We start from the raw sequence: 22,188 nt of genomic DNA, 5'->3' as shown, positions 1-22,188 counted from the left end.
ACCCCCAGGTAAGAACTGAGGTTCAGTCCTTAAGAGGCACTTCCCCAAGTGGGTGGGGTCTGGAGAAGCACCCCGTCAAGTAACTGGAAAAGGACATTTTGGTGTGGAAGTTGAGGCTAAGTGCCGGGAAATTCAGGAACGAGGTGAGCAGAGGAACAGTTTGCCCCGGGGAAAGAGAAAGAAGGGAGTGGCCGCAGGCGGCTGGGGAGGAGGGAGAGGGGGAGGAGGGAGAGGGGGAGGAGGGAGAGGGGGAGGAGGGAGAGGCAGAGGCTCAGGGAAGCCAGCAGAGGCCTGCGCACCTCTGCACACCTCTGGGAAGGGGGGCTCCCCATGCTCCCTCCCAGTGGGGGGCGGCGGCCACCGGTATCTGCCGGGGAACTGCCTGTTTCCACCTTCCCGTCTGCCCCTGCTTCAGGGACCCTGCGCTTCCCCCCAGCACCGTCCCACCGCACTGGCCCTGCCCAAGCAATCAGTGACCAAGAAGAGCTGGGGCCTCCGGACAGGTGCAAGCGCGCACCCTGACTGCCCCCGCGGTCTGCAGCCCCACTGGTCAGAACAGGAGGGCCAAGGACCTCACATGATCCTCACAGGTGCTCACAGATCAGTGGCGGCCAGGCAGGTCCCTTGGACTTGAACCCCTGTACCTTTCCACCCTCAGTCTTCATTCCACTGCTTCCTCCTTGGGCGACGGGCATGCTAGCCTCAGATCGGCCCTCAATCTCTACTGAGGTGGTTCCAACCCTCCCCAGGGTCCCTCCAGCCAGCCGGCACCCCACAGGCCATTGTGAGTGGGGGGCCCTTCACGTCCTTGAGGGCCCAGAACAGGGACCTAGCACACACAGCAGGGGCCCGACACCGGCTCCTTACTCAGGGATGGGGCCCAGGGACATGGACCAAAGGTGAGTGGTCCAAGAGAGCCACCACCTTGCCCGGACGCCCAGCCTCCTCCTGAGCCCACAGGGCAAGGAAGTGCCAGCGACCCCAATGCTGACACCCCAGCATGACACCCCACTGCACCCGGGCCTCCCCCTGCCCCTCCAAGGGCCGCCCAACCGTAACCTCGGGGCTGCGACAGGAAGCAGCAGGTGCCGGCTGATGAGCCAGAAAGACGGTGAGCCCCTGACCGAGGACAGGCGCGGGAGGCGGGAGGAAGCCCGTAGGCACCCCAGTAAGGAAAGGCTGACACATGTAACAAGCGGCTTCTAAAGCCCGACCCTGCACGGGCCCGAACTGGCCGCTGGGCTTTTCTTCTCCAGATCCAACTCCGGCAGGTAGGCCTTCTCCGCCCCATCCCCTGCCCGGCGACCACCTCCCCGGAACGGTCACTCGCAGGATGGAGCCCACCCTTGCCGCCCGGGGCCTCACTGCGGGGTTCCTCCTCCTCCTCCCTCCCAGCATCCTGACCCACAGGGGGCGGGGACGGAATGGGGAGCCCACCAGGTGAGCAGTGCCTACACCTGCCTACCCAGCGCCCTCCTTCGCAGGGTCTCCGGCCGCGACGCCGCATTTTCTCGTCCCCAGGGTCGGGCCGGTGGGTGCGCACCACTCGCGCCGGGGGCTTCATTCAAACCAAGGGCCCGCTTCCCCGCCCCATCCCACCCGCAAGGGTCCAAGCGCTGCCCCGAGCCCCGCCCCCGCAAAGCGCCTGCCTCCCCCGCCCGCGTCGGGCACCCCGCGCTCCAGACCCTTGGGGCTGCCCGGCCAAGGTCACGCGGCCCGGCTGCGGCCACCCCTTCGCGGGCCCGCACGGCCGGGCGCGGGGACACCGCCGGGTTACGTAAGCGTACCTGCAGCGGGAACGTGGCCGCCCGGTTGCCCACGTAGCCGCGGACGACGTGGCTCTGAATGGAGAGCACCCGGCACTCCTCCTCCATGCCGGGCCTGCCGCGGCGGCGCGGGGCCGGGCGGGGTCAGCGTCTCCGCCGCGCGCTGGGGCTGCGCTCCGCTCGGCTCCGGCCACGCTCCGGCTCTGCTCCGCTACCGCCCCGCTCGGCGCAGGCGCTCCGCTCGGGCGACAGGCCGCCTCCCTCTGACCTCAGCGCGGCTGGAAACCCGCGGGTCCGGCGCTGCGCCGGGGCGGGCCGGGGGCGGGGCCGGGGTGGGGCATCCGTGCCGGGCCCGCCCCCCCCGCCCCTCCCGGGGGACAGGGAAAATGCAGACCGCACTCCCGGCCCGGGCGACCCAGGCACGTCACTCAGCGCTCCTGGCATGTGGGCGGCCACCCTCCAAAACCAGGCGTGCACTTTCAATTTTACCCCGTAGGGCACTGCAGCGCCGGCCGGCCTTCATTCTTCGGTTCCTCGGGCCATTCATTCACTCCACTGAGGTCCGCCCCCCGGCCCTGCGCCACGCCTCTAACCCACACTTCCCGGCGCCGCTGGACTACGAGGCGGTCCGACAAGGACTCCCACGGAGGAAACGCACTGGTGCGGCGCCCCGAGAGTGGGCGCGAGCAGGGGTGCCAGCAGAGGGGCGGCCGGGCTGGGAGTTACCGGGAGAGCCCTCCCTAGGGCCCTGTGGCGCGCAGTGCCTGGTCCCCACTCCAGGGCCTGCAGGTCCTGGAACCCCCGCGCGGTCCATGGCCCCTGCGGCCACCGCGCGGACCAGCGCTAGGACGCACGAGCCCCGCGACCGCCCCGCAGGACCAAGGATCCAGGCCCACCTTGTCCACGGGGGCGCCCCCGCCTAGGGCACGCAGACCTGATCCACGCGGTGTTACCCGGCTAGCGGGGACCCAAACTACCCCGCAGAGGCCTGGGGGGCGGACACCTCCACGGTGCCATGAGACCCTTGGGGACCCCCAGGGGCCCAGTTCCCCAACCCCTGACACGTGGCTGGCCCTCAGCCTCAGGGTGTTCTGGGCCTGGCCACCTGGCCAGTGTGCACCGCACCACCCCTGTGCAATGTCCTCTTTCAGAACCTGCAGGCAAGGGCAAACCCACGTGGTGGGAGCCCAGCCTGTTACCGAAGGCAAGTTCCTGTGCCCCATGCACAGTAAGGCCAAACAAACGGAAAAGTTGGAGTTTGGCGCGAGAAAGGTTTATTGCAGAGCCCAACAAGGAGAACAGGGTGGCTGGTGCTCAAAACTCTGAACTCCTCCATGGTTTTCAAGGAGAAGCTTTATAGGAAAAGTTTGGGGTGAGGGCTGCAGGGTGTGTGACTTCCTTCTGATTGGTTGGTGGTGAGGTAAGGCGGGGGTGGGGGGTGATCCAGGGATCTTGTGCTCAGCCTGAAGTTACCATCCTCCACCTGGGTTGGGGCCTTAGTTCCTGCAGAAGAACTCAAAGATATTGTCCCCTGAGGAGAAACCAGGATCCTGCTTTATTCGCTGCACTGTAGTTTCTTGATTTTCCTCCTTTGTTTCTGCATTCCTTACTTCCCTGATTAGCAACTGTTTGAATCTGCTCTTTGATATTCAGGAAGGTCTAGGAGGCTGAATGAAGCCTATTTCCTACAAACCAGAAATGGGGGACACAGAAAAGATTTGTACCTGGGAGGACCCCACAGCGTCCTGCTGGGTTTCAAGTGCCATGGTCATGACCCTGCCCTTTATCTCTCACTCCCAACCTGCTGCCTCTGGGGTTTCACCCTTGCAGACACAGTTATTTCTGTCCCTCTGGTGACCCAAGTCAGCAAGTTTAAACCTCTCTAGCCTGGTGAGAACACTGGATGCAGTGACCCGGCTTCTGCCTGGGACAGTGAGGAAAGGGGCAGGGTCTTAGCCATCCAGATTTTAAATAGGAAGCACATCATAGTTAATAATAGTTAATTGTTGATTAATAATAGCTAAGGGAATTCCCTGGCGGTCCAGTGGTTAGGACACGGCACTTTCACTGCCAAGGGCCCGGGTTCGATCCCTGGTTGGGAAACTAAGATCCCACATGCCGTGCAGCGTGGTCAAAAAATAAAAATAATTTTAAAAAAGATCAAGGGACTTCCCTGGTGGCACAGTGGTTAAGAATCCGCCTGCCAATGCAGGGGACACAGGTTCGATCCCTGGTCCGGGAAGATCCCCACATGCCGTGGAGCAACTAAGCCCGTGCACCACAACTACTGAGCCTATGCTCTAGAGCCCGCGAGCCACAACTACCGAGCCCGCGTGCCTAGAGCCCATGCTCCGCAACAAGAGAAGCCACCACAATGAGAAGCCTGCACACCGCAACGAAGAGTAGCCCCTGCTCACCGCAACTAGAGAAAGCCTGTGAGCTGCAACAAAGACCCAAAGCAGCCAAAAATAAAAAATAAAAAAAAGTAGGCTGTATTATTATTCAGATAGGGTGAGGTCAACAGAACAGGAGACACTTGCCACTAAAGACAGTTTGTCACTCACGGTTCCTAAGAGGTGGGGGCATACTGTAAGCAGGCGGGGGGGGGGGGGGGCGGTCCCCAGAGAAAGAGAATCAGGCACAGCTTTCTTGACACAAGAGAAGCCATTTTTGGTCTAAACCATTTCATAACCAAAGCCTGGTCACAGTGCTTGCCCTTGAACAGGTCTCAGCAATTAATGATCTTAAAGGAACAAAAGAATGCAGGAACAAACCATTATTAAGCAAGAGAAGTAACAATAGCAAAGATAATAAATCAGTTGTACCTTTTCTGACCCCTGTGACTTTAATCAACTAAAGCTTGGACTCTGTCAGCCTTGACCCCAATTCTATGCAGAATTCTCCTCTGCCCAAGCCCCTTCATGAATATGCATGTACCCTTAGCTTAAAACTTCCCCAATTTTGCTGTTCAGGGATACAGTGCTTTGGGAAAAATCCCCTGTGTTCTCCTTACTTGCTGCAAGTAATAATAAATCCTTCCTTCTCTCTATCTTTGCCTTGGTTGTGTCTTTTGTCTCCACACGCTCCAAGAGGCGAACCCAGTTTTTCTGGTGACAATGCCACTCCAGGCAGGGCCATGTGGGGAAGCACCGGGTTGGGTCAGGAAGCAGAAGGGCACAGGGGGAAACCCCATGCAGGAATCTTTATTGCTGTTTCTATGAGAAAGCCAAGGCAAGGCAGGTAAGCAGGCTGAATATTGACTCATTTGAATAACTGTGGCCAGCTCTGGGGCATCGGGGCTGTCTTTGGTTGTGCGGTTCCTGGCCCTGGGACAATCACAGCCGAGAGACGGTGCCTCCCACCATGTAAGCCAGGCAGAGGAGTGGTTTGGAGCCTGGGCCCTGGACTGGTGAGTTTGCAGGTGGAAGGCATGTTTGCCATCTCTAAGAATGGGCTGGCACTGGGAGGAGGGTCTCTCCCCCAGTCAGCGAGGCCCAGATGCCGCAACATCAAGAATACAGAACCTGGGCTTCCCTGATGGCACAGTGGTTAAGAATCCGCCTGCCAATGCAGGGGACACAGGTTCGAGCCCTGGTCCAGGAAGATCCCACATGCCGCGGAGCAACGAAGCCCGTTCACCACAACTACTGAGCCTGGGCTCTAGAGCCCGCGAGCCACATCTGCTGAGCCCACACACCACAACTACTGAAGCCTGCGTGCCTAGAGCCCGTGCTCCACAAGGAGAGAAGCCACCACGATGAGAAGCCCACACACGCACAGAAGAGCAGCCCCCACTCTCCGCAACTAGAGAAAGCCTGCGCGCAGCAATGAAGACCCAACGCAGCCAAAAAAAAAAAAAAAAAAAAGAATACAGAACCTAAGAAAATGTAGTTAATACACTAGGGTGAGCTCTGGACTCTGGAGCTGAAACAGGAGGGAAGGGGGCAGGGCACAACCTCTAAAAGAATGACATAGCCCTTGAGGTTAGGCATAACCTGCCTAGAACCAACTAGGTCCAAGACGGTGGAAGATTTGACTTCCAGTAGACCTTGAGCCTCATTTTAAACTGATTGTAATGCGTTAGCATATGCTAAATGACACACCTACAAGCACCATGATAGGTCCGAGGCCGACCATAAAAGGTCAAAAATTGGGCAATGGCCCAATTACTGGAAATCTCTTCCCCTTCCCCCAAATAGTTGGAATAATCCTCCCACTCATTAGCCTATGAAATTATCCAACCCATAAAAACTAACCACCCCATATTTCAGGGTCTCTCGACTTCTGAGATGGCCCACCCTCTGTCTGTGGAGGGTGTTTCTCCCAGGGCCGCTCTCACTTGCCAGATGACCCCACACCCTGGCATCGCTCTTGCCTTTTGAGACAGACTGCATTCTGTCTATGCATTGTGTATCTCTCTAAATAAAACCACTTCTTACTTATCACTTTGTCTCTCACTGAATTCTTTCTGTGACCAGACATAAAGGACCTGAGCTTCATTAAGTCCTGAGACCAGGTGTGTGATCTCAATTAAAAGACAGTGGGTTCGAGTTCCAATCTGGGTTGTGGGTTTCAGAGCCACACATCCCAGGTTGGATCCCAGCACCTCTGATGGCCGTATCACCTCGGAGTGACAAGTTAGATCAACCCTTGGACTCAGTTTCCCCATTTCCTCAAGCAGAGACGTGATCATAGTAACCATGTCCAAGTGATGTTAAGGGGAGTCAGCAGATTGGCCCACACGGAGCTGAGAACAGGGCCCGGCGTGCGTGAGTGTTCAATAAGAGTTTCCTCTTTGATACTTACCCAGGATTCCCCTGGCCCTGCTGGAACAGAAGCTGGTGGGAAAGTCTGCTTGCTCTCATGACTAATGGACTCCGGGAGCCATTTTTATGGGATGAAGAATCTAGTTTGAAATCCTTCTGTATTTACAAAGTTGCTCCATCCTTTTGGGAACAGGCTTTGGGATGTTTCCCAGTTTCAGAATGTCTTAAGAGACAACAGCTGAACTTGAAGCCTAGATTACAAGTTTCATTTTTTTTGTTTACTTTTAATTAGAGGAGGTTATTTACTTATTTTTTGCTTAATCTTGGGAATAGCCAAGATTTTCTGAATCTTTAAAACACTTCGGGCTAGTGTCTTCAAAACACTAGAAGATCCCCTAGATTCTTTCCTGGGCTGTCCAGGTGTCATCTGACTTTTTAATCCTCAATCCTTGTCTGGTTTGAAGCTCACCTCGCTGTCTTCGGGTCACTGAGCTGACCCATCTGACAGCCTCTCAGGCTCCACCTGAAACAGCTCCAGGCCACCTGGACAGTCCTCCCCCAGGAGGCCATGGAAGTGTGTGCTGAGTTTCAGGGCTAGTCTGTGAGGGCTTATCACTGCTCAGAATCCCTACCCACAGAAGTAACTTCAAGCCTTACCCTCTTCCCAGCCAACCTTCATTGGAAGTGTTTCCTCTCTCTCCCTAGTGATACTCTAATTAAGAAAAGATTCAAAATCTGGGCCAAAACACAAGAATTTTAGACCCTCAAGGGGCCTCTTGGGGCAAATGATTCACCAAGAAAGAAAAGAGAGAGAGCAAGGGAATTCTCTCTTTTACTGTGAATTCATCTTCCATGGGCGTTTGGATTCTCCTGCCATCTAACTGGAAGCACAGCTTGCTGTCCTAGATGGTTTGGGATTAACTTTGCTGCAACGGCAGCTTTTCTTTCTATGCACTGTGCCCCACAGAGTTTCTTAAACATCATTCACTGTGTCTCTAGTTATAAGAGAAACTCGTGTTGTAGAAAGCTGGGGAAGATTACAAACACTACAAAGAAGAAAACCAAAACTCCTCAGCGTCCCATTATCTTGAGGGTGTGTAGCTTTCTGGCCTTATTTCTATGCATATTTGCCTGGTTTTACATGATACCTGGTAAGTATCTGATACATGGTAACTGCTCAAGAAACATATTGATGTTAGATATTTTAAACATTGGGATTGTAATGTACTATGTGTATATGTAATATTATATTTTCTTTTTCTTTTTTTTATTTTAATAGATCTTTATTGGAGTATAATTGCTTCACATTACTGTGTTAGTTTCTGTTGCACAACAAATCGAATCAGCCATATTTTCATACTATCGATGGTGTCCTCCAATATTTCTCCATAGTCTTTCATGGCTACATTATTTCCATCATATGGAGTTACAAGAATTTCTTTAATCCTCTATTATTTGATAGTCAGGCTGTCTCCAGCTTTTCAGTGTTATAAATATTTCATTGGACTTACTTGTAAGTAAATCTTTGTGTGAATTTCTGGTTACTTTTTTTAAAAAGATTTATCAATTTATTATTTTTTAAATTTTATTGAAGTATAGTTGATTTATAATGTTGTGTTAATTTCTGCTGTACAGTAAAGTTACTCAGTTATACATAGCCTTTTTCATATTCTTTTCCATATTCTTTTCCATTATGGTTTATCACAAGATATTGAATATAGTTCCCTGTCCTATGCAATAGAACCTTGTTGTCTGGTTACTTTCTTAGCATAGATTCCTTGAAGTGGAATGACAGGTAAAAGGGTAGTTTATCTTAAATTACTAATATATATTGCCAAATTATACTCTAGGAAGGTGTGTAATTGACACTCCTGTCAGCAGCTGATGATAATTAGCACAGACTCATCAGGACTAGGTATCTGTATTTTTAAAGAATCCTTGAAAATTGGAAAATAAAAAACACATGAGACATTTTTAGATAAGAACTTGTGTAACGTCTCCCTATAGTTTTATAGAAGTTATATGTGCAAATAAAAGGGATTGATCTAATTGTAGAAGCTGGATTTTTAGAGTGCTAACCAAGAATTCCAAGAATGGAGACACGGTTGAAATAAAGAGGAGTTTATTTGGGGTTTGTTAGGACTGCAGCCTGGGAGACACAGATTCAAGAAGCACTTGAATTGTGTTCTGCAGGACTACAAAATGGGGGAGGCTTATAAGGGCCCAAAACCGCAAGGTTACAAAACTTGTTTGCCAAGAACTAGGACTGGATCTGGCTAGAAGTAAGGGTGCTTGTTAAACAGTAATTGGTTGGGGGGCATCCCTGGTGGCACAGTGGTTAAGAATCCACCAACCAAGGCTGGGGACACGGGTTCGAGCCCTGGTCCAGGAAGATCCCACATGCCACAGAGCAACTAAGCCCGTGCACCACAACTACTGAGCCTGCGCTCTAGAGCCCACGAGCTACAACTACTGAGCCCGTGTGCCACAACTACTGAAGCCCATGCGTCTAGAGCCCATGCACCACAACGAAGAGTAGCCCCCACGCGCCACAACTAGAGAAAGCCCACGCGCAGCAATGAAGACCCAACGCAGCCAAAAGTAAATAAATAAATAAACAATAGATCACTAGGTAAAAAAATCAAATCATCTTAAAAAAAATAATTGGCTGGGGTTCCAAACGACTGCACAGTTGAGAAATGGGGGGACTTTGAAACTACAAGGTTGCTGCTGGCAGCTGCCAGCAGCTTTCGTTTTGGAAATGGTTTGTCGTGTGCTTGAGTTTGATACAGTTCAAAAATTCAGGTTCTCAGTGATGCAGGAATGTTTCTGAAGCCACATCCACAATGGCCACCCGGCTCCATTTTGGTTGCCTGAACCATAGTTACTCCATTTAAATTTTATTTTATTTTATTTATTTATTGGCTGCGTTGGGTCTTCATTGCTGCGCATAGGCTTTCTCTAGTTGTGGCGAGCAGGGGCTACTCTTCGTTGCAGTGCTCGGGCTTCTCATTGCAGTGGCTTCTCTTGTTGTGGTGCACAGGCTCAGTAGTTGTGGAGCACGGGCTTAGTTGCTCCGCGGCATGTGAGATCTTCCTGGACCAGGGCTCGAACCTGTGTCCCCTGCATTGGCAGGCAGATTCTTAACCACTGCGCCACCAGAGAAGTCCAGTTACTCCGTTTAGATTTTTAAATGATCTTAAATGTGTCATCAAAAGGTACAGGGTCTTCTGTTTGCTTCTGAGGTTGTGCCAAACAGGCCAGTCCTCCTCAGCCCAGGGCTGACCCAGACCTGGTCATGCAGCATCAGAGCCTACGAGAGTCACTGGCTCACACAGCTGCAGTCCTTTATTAAGGTCTGCGCTGGCCAAGGTGCGCCCTCAGCTCAGTAGCACCTCATCTGGAAAACAGGGGTAATAACAGCATCCCTCCCACATATTTCCTGGGGGAATCACATGGGGGCACACGATAAATGCTGGTGGTTAATAAAATCAGCTTCCGCCACTTGACTGTTAACTCCATCAAGGCAGGGACCAGTGCCGTCTGTCTTACACCACAACATCCACACTGTGCCTGGCCGGTGGTAGTCAATAAACTTTGGATGCAGGGAGGGAAGGAGGGAGGAGTGGAGGGGTGGATGGATAAATCAACCAACTGGTAATAAAAAAGGCAAGTCTCAAAAAATTAAATACAAAATTACCATACGACCAGCAATCCCATGTCTGGGTATATGCCCCAAAGAATTGAAAGCAGAGACTCAAATGGATATTTGCACACCCATGTTCCATAACAGCATTATTTACAAAGCCAAACAGTGGAAACAACTCAGATATCCCTCAAGGCATGAATGGATAGATTAAATGTGGTGTATACATAGAATGGAATACTATTCAGCCTTAAAAAAGAAGGAAATCCTGACGTACGCAGCATGGATGAACCTTGAGGACGTTATGCTCAGTGACATAAACCAGTCACAAAACGACAAATACTGTATGATTCCTCGTACGTGAGGTACTTAGATTAGTCAAAATCGTAGAGGCAGAAAGTAGAGTGGTGGGTGCCAGGGGTGGGTGGGAATGGGGAGTGAGTGTGTAATGGGGGCAGAGTTTCAGGTTTACGAGGTGGAAAGAGTTATGGAGAGGAACAGTGGCGATGGTTGCACGACATTATGACTATATTTAATATCGCTGAACTGTACACTTAAAAATGGTTAAAGTGGTAAATCTACATTCTGTATACTTTACTGCAAAAAAAGAGAAAAAGGCAAGCGAGCTCACTGCGTTATCAAATGTCATGAAAGCAAATTCTCCATTCTAGGAGCTGACACATCAAATTTAAGCAGAACAAACCGAGTGACGAGCCAAGGGTGGTAAAACAACGTTCATTTAGAACAAAACACAAAGCTAGAGGTGTGGCCGGGGGTTCTGATTCATTCCAGATGCTGGGCAGCTGAGGCGGGGCCTGGACACCTCACCCCAACCAGAGGGCCCCCCGAGCGGCTGGGGCGCCTGGTGCTGAGGCCTGTTCCTGCTCCTCTTGGCAACCAGTCTCCAGAGGGTGTCCCCAGCTGTGAGGCCCCCCGACGGAGGGGGACCCAGGGTGCCGTCTCTGGTGCTGCACCCTCAGCTTCCCTCCCCTTCGTCTTCCCCATCCTCTTCCCAGTGACTTCCCTCCTTTCTCGGAAGCTCCAGCCTGGCCTCCTTCCTCCTCTGACCCGTGCTGACTCTCCTGCTGTCCAGCTCCCGGGGCACCAACACAGGGCGCCCGTCGGACAAGAGGCAGGCGCGGCCTCCCGGGCGGGGCGTTCGCACTGGCCCGCAGGCTCCTCGACGCGGGAACAGCACCCGGCGGCACCCCCGTGGCCCATGCGTCTGTGACCGGGGCTCTCAGGCTCCGCTGGACGCTGCCCAGGGCGAGCCAGGAGCTTGGCTGTAGCGCGGGAGCTGCCTTGCCACTGGGTGAGGACCAGGCCAAGAAAGTGCGGGGCCAGCCAGGCCCTGCCCTTCGGAGCAGACTGGAGGGGAGGCGGCAGAGGAGTTTTTTCCCCAGACAACACTGGTGCCCGTCACAAGGTCACAGACTGTAGGCTGCATTTCTACGAAACGTCCAGAATAGGCACCTCTACAGACCCATAGAGACAGAAAACAGATCAGTGGTTGCTCACGGCTGAGGTTTGGGCAGAGAATGGGAGTGATGGCTAAATACGGACATGATTTTGAAGGGTTATGCTGAAAATGTTCTAAAATTAGATTATTCTATGGATGCACAATTCTGTCAATATACTAAAAATCATCAAAATGTACATTTTCTTTTTTTTTAAATTTACAAACATTTATTTATTTTTGGCTGCGTTGGGTCTTCGTTGCTACACGTGGACTTACTCCAGTTGCGGCGAGCGCGGGCTACTCTTCGCTGCGGTGCGCGGGCTTTTCATTGCGGTGATTTCTCTTATTGAGGAGTACGGGCTCTAGGTCTGCGGGCTTCAGTAGTTGTGGCACGTGGGCTCAGTAGTTGAAGCTCGTGGGCTCTAGAGCACAGGCTCAGTAGTTGTGGTGCAAGGGCTTAGTTGCTCCGTGGCACGTGGGATCTTCCCGGACCAGGGCTCGAACCCGTGTACCTTGCATTGGCAGGAGGATTCTTAACCACTGCGCCACCAGGGCAGTCCCAAAATGTACATTTTCAATGGTTGAACTCTGTCATATGAATTATATTTCAATAAAGCTGTTTTTAAATTTTTTAAGAAAAGGACATTCAAAGCAAAACAAAAAGAAAAAAGAAAACTGAATTCTTCAAGGAAAAATCCACACTTAGAAAAGAGATGCACAGGGAGGTCATTCTTTCAAAACTGTTTTCTTTCTTTTTCCTTCCTTCCTTCCTTCCTCCCTCCCTCCCTTTCTTTTTTTCTTTCCTCCCTCCTTCCTTCCCTCCCCCCTTCCTTCCTCTTTCTTTCTTTCTTCCTTCCTTTCTTTGTCCCTTTCTTCCTCTTTTTCTTTCTCTCTCTCTTTCTTTCTTTCTTTCTTCCTTCCTTCCTTCCTTCCTTCCTTCCTTCCTTCCTTCCTCTCTCTCTCTCTCTCTCTCCTTCCTTCCTTCCTTCCTTCCTTCCCTGAGCCTGCCTGACCAAGGGGGAGGGAAGCCCCCAGCTTGCTGTCCCAAGTGAGGGGAGGAAGAAAAGACCCAGAAATGCTTCTGAGTGGATACCCAGTGAACTTCTCTTAACATTTCTTGCAAGGCAGATCTACCAGCAACAAATGCCCTCAGGATTTGTTTGTCAGAGAAAGTCTTTATTGCTCCTTCACTTTTGAAGGAAGAGTTCACTGGATACGGAATCTCGTTGGTGGTTTTTCCTTTGAGCACATTGGATGTTTCACTCCACCCTCCTGCTTGCGTGGTTTCTGAGGACACGTCAGATGTAATCCCTATCCTTGTGCTTCTATAGGTAAGGTGGTTTTTCTCTCTGACCTATTTTAACGTTTTCTCTGTCTTTGATTTCCTGCAGTTTGAATATGATATGCCTGGGTGTAGTTTTTTCTGGCATTTATCCTGTTTGGTGTTCTCTCAGCTTCCTGGATCTGTGATTTGCTGTCTGTTATTGATTTTGGAAAAGTACCAGCCATTGTTACTTCAGTTATTTCATTTGTTCCTTTCTTTTGTTTCCTGGTATTTCCACTGTGTGTGTGCTACACCTTTTGCAATTGTCCCACGGTTCTTGGATCTTCTGTTCAATGTTTTTCATTCCTTTTTCTCTCTGCATTTGAGTTGGTTTCTACTGATATAACTTCAAGCTCATTGAGTCTTTCCTTGATCACGTCAGTCTACTGATGTCCCCAGGTGCAACCTCTGTGTGGCCCTGTGTGGCAGCCTATTCCTGTTTGGACCTCTAAGTAATGGAGAGTCCTGCCTTTCATCTGCCTGAATGTCAGTGTGTTGTGTCCCACCATCAAAGAAAATCTTTAAATCTTATAAAACACTGATAAAGGACCAGTGTCCAAAATACACAAAGAATTCTTAAAACTCAGTAATAAGAAAACAAACACTCCAATTAAAAATAAGCAAGGGAATTCTCTGGCGGTCCCGTGGTTAGGACTCCACACTTCCTCTGCAAGGGGTGCGGGTTCGATTCCTGGTCAGGGAACTAGGATCATGGTGTGGCCAATAAATAAATAAATAAAATACAATGGGCCAAAGATCTGAACAGAAACCTCACCCAAGAAGGTACACATGTGAAAATTTCTCAACATTGTATGTCATCAGGGAAATGCAAATTAAAACAACGATATCACCTTTTAGAATAGCTGAAGTCCAGAACCCTGACAACACCAAGTGCTGACGAGGGTGTAGAGCAACAGGAACCCTCATTCATTGCTGGTGGGAATTCAAAATGGTACAGCCACTTTGGAACACTGTTTGGCTAATAAAGCTTAATAAAGCTACACATAGTTTTACCATACAATCTAGCAATAGCATTCCTTGATATTTACCTAATAAGTTGAAAACTTATGTCCACACAGAAACCTGTACACAGACTTTATAGGCGCCTTTTTTTTTCTGGCCATGCCACACAGCATGTGGGATCCTAGTTCCCTGACCAGGGATCAAACCCACACCCTCTGCATTGGAAGTGTAGAGTCTTAATCACTGGACCACCAGGGAAGTCCCTATAGCAGCTTTACTCACAATTGCCAGGAATGGAAACAACCAAGACACCCCTCAGTAGACGAATGGATAAACAAACCAAGGTATGTCCACAGAGTGGACTGTTATTTAGAAGTTAAATAAATAAGCTATCAAAACACAAAAAGACAAGACATGCAGGAAACTTGAATGCATTGCTGAGTGGAAAAAGCCAATCTGAGAAGTCTACAGACTGTATGATTCCAACTGTGTGACATCTGGAGAGGGTAAGACTACACAGGTAGTAAAAGAGAATCAGTGGTTGCCAACGGGGAGGGGAGAGAGGCATCAATAGGCGGAGTGCAGAGGATTTTTAGGGCAGAGAAACTACTCTATGTGAGACTGTAAATGGTGGACGTGTGTCATCACACGTTTGTCCAAATCCACAGAATGTACAACACCAAGAGTGAACCCTATTGTGAACTATGGACTTCACTTAATAACAATGTTATAACGCTGGTTCATTAATTGTAACAAATGTACTACACTAATTCCAGAGGTTAATAATAGGGGAAACTGTGTATGTGAGAGGTGGTGGATCAAAATTCTCTGTACTATCTGCTCAATTTTTCTACAAACTTAGAACTATTCTAAAAAAATAAGATCTATGAATTAAAATGATACAAGTTTATAAATAAAAATCGTGTGTAATTCTATGACCCATCGGTAACATTTTGATTTAAATCTAGAATTTTTATGTTTTTTTTAAGAGTTGAAGAGTCAGGGCTTCCCTGGTGGCGCAGTGGTTGAGAATCTGCCTGCCAATGCAGGCGACACGGGTTCGAGCCCTGGTCTGGGAAGATCCCACATGCCACGGAGCAACTGGGCCCGTGAGCCACAATTACTGAGCCTGCGCGTCTGGAGCCTGTGCTCCACAACAAGAGAGGCCGCGATAGTGAGAGGCCCACGCACCGCGATGAAGAGTGGCCCCCGCTTGCCGCAACTGGAGAAAGCCCTCGCACAGAAACGAAGACCCAACACAGCCATAAATAAATAAATAAATAAAAATTAAAAAAAAAAAAAAAAAAAAAGAGTTGAAGAGTCAGATCTCTCATGCTATTTTATAACCTACCATTTTCATTAATGTATGACTGTGCGCATCTTTCCACATCAATAATTATTTTATATCATCATTTTTCATGACTGTATTTTACTCAAATAGAGGGATATTTAGTTTTTTCTTCAGCACATCCTTGTCTCAGTTAATGGATGTTTAGGTTGTTACTTTTTCACAAGAGAAGAGTCTCATTTAAGCTGCGTGAATTCAACTCCAAGTGCTCAGCCTAAGAAAAGAGAATGAAACCACCTATTAAAGAAAGGAAAGGCAAGATATGGAAACAACCTAAATGTCCATCAACAGATGAATGGATAAAGATGTGGTACAGGGACTTCCCTAGTGGTCCAGTGGTTAAGAATCCTCCTTCCAATGCAGGGGACGCGTGCTTAATCCTTGGTCCAGGAACTAAGATCCCACATGCCGCAGGGCAACTAAACCCGCACGCTACAACTAGAGAGCTTGCATGCCGCTACTACTGAGCCTGTGGGCTCTCGCCACAACTAGAGAGGAGCCTGCAACGAAGAGCTCACGCACCACAACGAAGACCCAGCATAGCCAAAATTAAAACAATGATAATAATAATAAAAAGAAGATGTGCTACATGCATGCAATGGAATATTACTCAGCCATAAAAAAGAATGAAATAATGCCATTTACAGCATCATGGAAGGACCTAGAGATTATCATACTAAGTGAAGTAAGCCAGACAAAGATAAATATCATATGATGTCTCTTATGTGTGGAATCTAAAAAAAAAAAAAATACAAATGAACTTATTTACAAAACAGAAACAGACTCAACAGACATAGAAAACAGAATTGTGGTTGCCAGGGGGGAGTGCAGTGGGGAAGGAATGGAGTGGGAGTTTGGGATTAGCAGATGCAAACTATTACGTATAGGATGGATAAACAACAAGGTCCTACTGTATAACACAGGGAACTATAATCAATATCCTGGGATAAACCATAATGGAAAAGAAAATATATATAAAAAGAATGTATATACATGTATAATGGAATCATTTTGCTGTACAGCATAAATTATCACAACATTGTAAATCAACTATACTTCAGTTAAAAAAAAAAAAGTAAAGGCAGTGGGTGTGGGTGTGGCTGGTAGTCTGGGCCAGGGCTGGTGTCCCTGTGAGAAGGGGGCCGCCTCCCCCCACCCCACCCCCAAGCTCCTCTCCCTTCCCCTGATTGCCCAGGGGGAGCGCAGGCCAGCTGAGCCAGTCTCTCGTGTCCAAAGACAGACTTTCTGAGCAATGTGGCCTGGAAACACAAGTCAGACATTTCTTCTGGCCATCGACCAGAGTGACAGTGCCCTGTCCCAACATTAGAGGGACAGCCTTCGTGGAACTCCCAGGCCAATTTTGGTTCCACCCAAGTTTCACCAGTGATGTAACTATAGACTCAGCCCCTGAGTTATGAACAGCTCTGGGAGTGCAAACTTGCACAGCCTTTGCACACCCTCCTAAGTATTGCCTAATGTCAAATTCCAAGCAGTGGAATTTTGGGGGTAAGAGGTGTGCACATGTGTGAGAATCTGGATGCATATTGCCAAACCATACTTGTATAAATGTGTGCCAAGGAAATGACTACCAGCTGTGTATGAGAACCATGTGGAAAAAGGCAACATCTGAAATGAAGTCAGTGGGGGATTTGTTGGGAGATTGGACATGGGCATGATGAATGAACGGGAAGACATTAACAGGAAATGTCCAAGCCAAGCACACAGAGAAAATGGAGCTTTTAAAAACCACAGGGGGGGACTTCCCTGGTGGCGTGGTGGTTAGGAATCCGCCTGCCAATGCAGGGGACACGGGTTCGAGCCCAGCTCCGGGAAGATCCCACATGCCACAGAGCAACTAAGCCCGTGTGCCACAACTACTGAGCCTGCGCTCTAGAGCCCTTGAGCCACAACTACTGAAGCCCGCATGCCTGGAGCCCGTGCTCTGCAACAAGAGAAGCCACCACAGTGAGAAGCCCGCACACCGCAACGAAGAGTAGCCCCCGCTCACTGCAACTAGAGAAAGCCCGCACGCAGCAGTGAAGACCCAAAGCAGCCAAAAATAAATAAATGAAATATACTTATAAAAACCAAAAAAACAAACAAACAAAAAAACCATAAGGGGACTTCCCTGGTAGTCCATTGGGCAAGACTCTGTGCTCCCAATGCAAGGGGCCTGGGTTCAATCCCTGGTGAGGGAACTAGATCCTGCATGCCACAACTAAGACCCAGCGCAGCTTAAATAAATAAATAAATAAATAAATAACTATTAAAAAACAAAAACGAAAGAACAAAAAACCATGGGAGCTAATGAGAACCTACTGTATAGCACAGGGAACTCTACTCAGTGCTCTGTGGTGACCTAAGTGGGAAGGAAATCCAAAAAAGAGGGGATATGTGTATACGTATAGCTGATTCACTTTGCTGTACAGTAGAAACTAACACAACATTGTAAAGCAACTATACTCCAATAATATTTAATTATAAATAAATAAATAAAAACCATAGGAGGGGGGCTTCCCTGGTGGCGCAGTGGTTGAGAATCTGCCTGCCAATGCAGGGGACACGGGTTCGGGCCCTGGTCTGGGAAGATCCCACATGCCACGGAGCGGCTGGGCCCGTGAGCCACAATTGCTGAGCCTGCGCGTCTGGAGCCTGTGCTCCGCAACAAGAGAGGCCGCGATGGTGAGAGGCCTGCGCACCGTGATGAGGAGTGGCCCCCACTTGCCGCAACTGGAGAAAGCCCTCGCACAGAAACGAAGACTCAACACAGTCATAAATTAATAAATAAATAAATAGATAAATAAATAAAAGAACGTGAATTTCTTTAAAAAAAAAAAAAAAACCATAGGAGGAGCTTAAACAACACATGGAAGGTAGTGAGAAGGCCCAGTACATGAGTAAAGAGCCCTACATGGACAGGAGAGAGAATGGGGTGGGAACAATATTTGAAGCAACAGTAGCTGAGAAGCTTCCAAAAGACACCAACCCATTGACTGAAGAAACACAGTGATCCCCAAGCAGGACAAATAAAAAGAAAACCATCCCCAGGTCCACCCTAGAATAATCCTCCCCACCCCACGACCTCCCAACATTAGGGTCTTCTGTGACTTCCTGTGGACAGTGGTGCTCGGCTGGGCGAACCCAGCTTGGGGTGCTTTCTACCCAGCAAAGTGCAGGGTGGTCTCACAGACACAAAAGATCCTGGCACATTTTCAAGTGTGCAAAATTTTTAAAATTATGAGCCTAATCTAGATCCTAAGTGTGTTTTACATCTAAACACTGTATGGGCTGAACTGTGTCCCCCCAGAGCCATATGTTGAGGTCCTGAAACTCCAGTGTGCTGTATTTGGACCAGGGAAATAATTAAGGTTAAATGAGGTCATAAGGGTGGGGGCCCTGATCCTATGGGATTAGTGTCCTTATAACACTGGAGAGCTCTCCCCCCTCCCTCCACCATGTAAGGTCACAGTGAGAAGATGGCCATCCATAAGCCAGGAAGAGGGGCTTACAAAGAATCCCTTCTGTGCTGGCACCCAGGTCCTGGACGTCCAGCCTCCAAAACCGTGAGAAATGAATGTCTGTGGTTTAAACTGCCCCGTGTGTGGTGTTCTGTTCTGGCTGCCTGAGCTGACAAATATAAACACAAAGACATTTTTGCATGGCTTTAACATAATTTTCCAGGAGTACAAATGCCATGCAAATTGACAGATTACATTTTGTTTTGGTTTGACCTTTACCTAGAGTTGCTCACCGTTTCATAAAATCATGTTTCCAATGGCAACGTCAGATGGGACCTGAGTGGTCCATTCCGTGCGTCTGTATCCGCGTCTGTGGCTTTTGTAATTGTTCGTTTTGATGGGTCTGTGTGTCAGCGCAAGCATGGCCCTCACCCATGCATGTACATGTCGAAATCAGTTGATGTAGATATAAATGTATTTCTCCTTTATATTATAGTCAGGGCATAATATTAATTTTTAAAGTATATGAATGTAGTGGGTTCATTTCAGGATGGAGGTGTTCAGTTTTTGTTGTAAAGGGGGACTTGGGTCTGACAGGAGGAAATATTTTATTCAGGAATAACCTCCTCCCCATCAGACACAGGATCCTAAGAAGCTCACCTCCCAAATTTGGCTCCATCCCAAATGCAGGCCAATTTGTTTTGATGCATTTCAGCAAATCCTCGTTAAGAGGGAATGCAGACAGGCAGTTATGCCACGGCCTGCATTCAAAACCAGCCTCACCACTCACTAACTTACACGACCTTTCTCTGCCACAGTCTCCTCAGTTGTTAAAATGGGGTCTATAGTTTTTTTTTTTTTTTTTTTTTAAAGAGCAGGTGATATACAAGCTGGCTTTTTATTTTTTATTTTTATTTATTTAAACACTATTTTATTTATTTATGGCTGTGTTGGGTCTTCGTTTCTGTGCGAGGGCCTTCTCCAGTTGTGGCAAGTGGGGGCCACTCTTCATCGCGGTGCGTGAGGCCTCTCATTATCGCGGCCTCTCCAGACGCGCAGGCTCAGTAATTGTGGCTCACGGGCCCAGTTGCTCCACGGCATGTGGGATCCTCCCAGACCAGGGCTCGAACCCGTGTCCCCCGCATTGGCAGGCAGATTCTCAACCACTGCACCACCAGGGAAGCCCCTGGGGTCTATAGTTTTGAGGGCTGCTATAACAAACTGGGTGGCTGAAACAACAGAGATATGTTCTCTCTCAGTTCTGGAGGCTGGAAGTCCAAGATCGAGGTGTGGGCAGGGCTGGTTCCTTCTGAGGCCTCTGAGGGAGAATTTGTTGCAGGCTTCTCCCCCAGCTTCTGGTGGTGTGCTGGCAATCTTCGGGGTTTTTTGGCTTGTAGAAGCATCACTCTGATCTCTGCCTTTTTTTTTTAATTTAATTTTTGATTTTTGGCTGCATTGGGTCTTTGTTGCTGCGTGCAGGCTTTCTCTAGTTGAGGCGAGCGGGGGCTACTCTTCATTGCGGTGCGTGGGCTTGTCATTGTGGTGGCTTCTCTTGTTGCAGAGCACGGGCTCTAGGCTCGTGGGCTTCAGTAGTTGCAGCACGCAGGCTCAGTAGTTGTGGTGCACGGGCTTAGTTGCTCTGCGGCATGTGGGATCCTCCCAGACCAAGGATCGAGCCCGTGTCCCCTGCATTGGCAGGCGGATTCTTAACCACTGTGCCACCTGGGAAGCCCCTCTGCCTTCGTTTTTACATGGCGTTCTCCCTGTGTGCCTTGTCTGTGTCCAAATGTTCCCTTTGTATAAGGACACAGTCATAATGGATTAGGGCCCTCCCTAACGAGCTCATCTTACCTTGATCATCTGCAAAGACCCTATCTCCACATAAGGTCACAAACACAGGTGCTGGGGGTTAGGACTTCAGCATTATTTGGGGGACACAATTTAATGCATAACATGGGTTTAATAATATGGGGGATGAAAGCTATTCATGACATGTATCACAGCTTGCTTTCAGTCTACTGCTAAAATCACACGTACAATGTTTGTGTGATAACTGGATATGATTGATGTGTATCACCTATAAAATGCTTCCCTGACAGCGTATACCATTGTGTTTGTCAACTACCTCAATTAATTACCCCAAACAAGGATAACTAGGCAAATCTATTCCTATTAAAAAAAAAAAAAAAAAGAAAGGAAGAAAGAAAGAGAGAGAGAGAAAGGAAGAAGATAGAAGTAGTCATAGCACCAAGGGACATGACGGAGCAGGGCAGGCTGCAACCACCCTAGCATCAAGGGACAAATATTTTAATTATCAATGCTTTCTATCAAAAGATTTATGACCAAAGGGGGGAAATGATAGAAGAAATTTTCACACATTGATGTATGGGAAATCATTCAGCCTTATACATGAGTAAACTTGAAGTTTATGCTAACTAGAATAGCCTATTTGTGGCCTAAAACATATATTGTACATCTGCTTTAATTATTAAAGAAAAGGGCACACTGACCAGAATTAAAGAATATCCATATTAAAAATAAAGATTAAATGCCTTCCTTCCTGGAAAGCCAAAGCTGGTACTCCTTCCATGATAAGATTCCCTTCCCAGGTGCCAAGGCCACAATGACTCGCTGTGTATGTGCTGGCCTGCTTTTTTTTGAAACCTTCAAGGAATGTATCCCTGACTCGTTTGATGTTCTTTATTCTGAGAGGAAACCCTGCTTCTCCAGAGCAGTTCCTCAGCGTTATCCGAGAGACTGTCTTCTGGGCCAAAGTCCTCACTTTGGCTCAAATAAAACTCTTTTCTATTCCTAAAAAACCCCAATAATAATAATAATAATAATAATAATAGGGGCTTCCCTGGTGGCGCAGTGGTTGAGAGTCTGCCTGCCAGTGCAGGGGACACGGGTTCGAGCCCTGGTCTGGGAGGATCCCACATGCCGCGGAGCAACTAGGCCCGTGCGCCACAATTACTGAGCCTGCGCGTCTGGAGCCTGTGCTCCACAACAAGAGAGCCCGCGACAGTGAGAGGCCCGCGCACCGCGATGAAGAATGGCCCCCACTCGCCGCAACTAGAGAAAGCCCTCGCACAGAAACGAAGACCCAACACAGCCAAAAATAAATAAATAAAATTAAAAAAAATAATAATAATATGGGGGATGAAATGGGATGATTTGAGGTTGATTTCATAGACTCACTGGGCTCCCAGAAGTCATCTCAGATGCACCTATTCAAACAGTTCACGGAAGCCGGAGGCAAGGGTGGGGGTCTTCGCTCATCTGGGAGGTGCCCATGGAGCCCACGGCACATCCCACGTGGTCCCAGGATTCAGAACTGGCCAGGAAGAGCGGGAAGGCCTTCCAACCACGGGATCCCCAGGAACCCGGTGGGTAAAAAGCACAGCGTGTTTGGGGAACAGAAGGTGAGCTGTGTAGTTAAGACGGGGTAGGTGAGGCTG

The 22,188-nt window shown here is 49.0% G+C and overlaps 1 protein-coding gene across 1 annotated transcript in view; it reads right to left on the bottom strand.

Moving 5' to 3' along the window:
* The window catches only part of PDXK (pyridoxal kinase), a 32,414-nt gene extending 30,392 nt beyond the window's left edge, over positions 1 to 2,022 (bottom strand). Inside the window, exon 1 of the mRNA XM_059921678.1 lies at positions 1,788 to 2,022. Coding sequence (XP_059777661.1) covers positions 1,788 to 1,874 — 87 coding nt within the window. The 5' untranslated portion in view covers positions 1,875 to 2,022. The remainder of the gene's footprint in view (positions 1 to 1,787) is intronic.
* Positions 2,023 to 22,188: the final 20,166 nt, after the last annotated feature.

Source organism: Balaenoptera ricei, chromosome 4 (genome assembly GCF_028023285.1).
Source record: "Balaenoptera ricei isolate mBalRic1 chromosome 4, mBalRic1.hap2, whole genome shotgun sequence".
Lineage (NCBI taxonomy): Eukaryota > Metazoa > Chordata > Mammalia > Artiodactyla > Balaenopteridae > Balaenoptera > Balaenoptera ricei.
The sequence above is the reverse complement of the archived record's forward strand: the minus strand, read 5'-3'. Positions and strand labels throughout refer to the sequence as shown.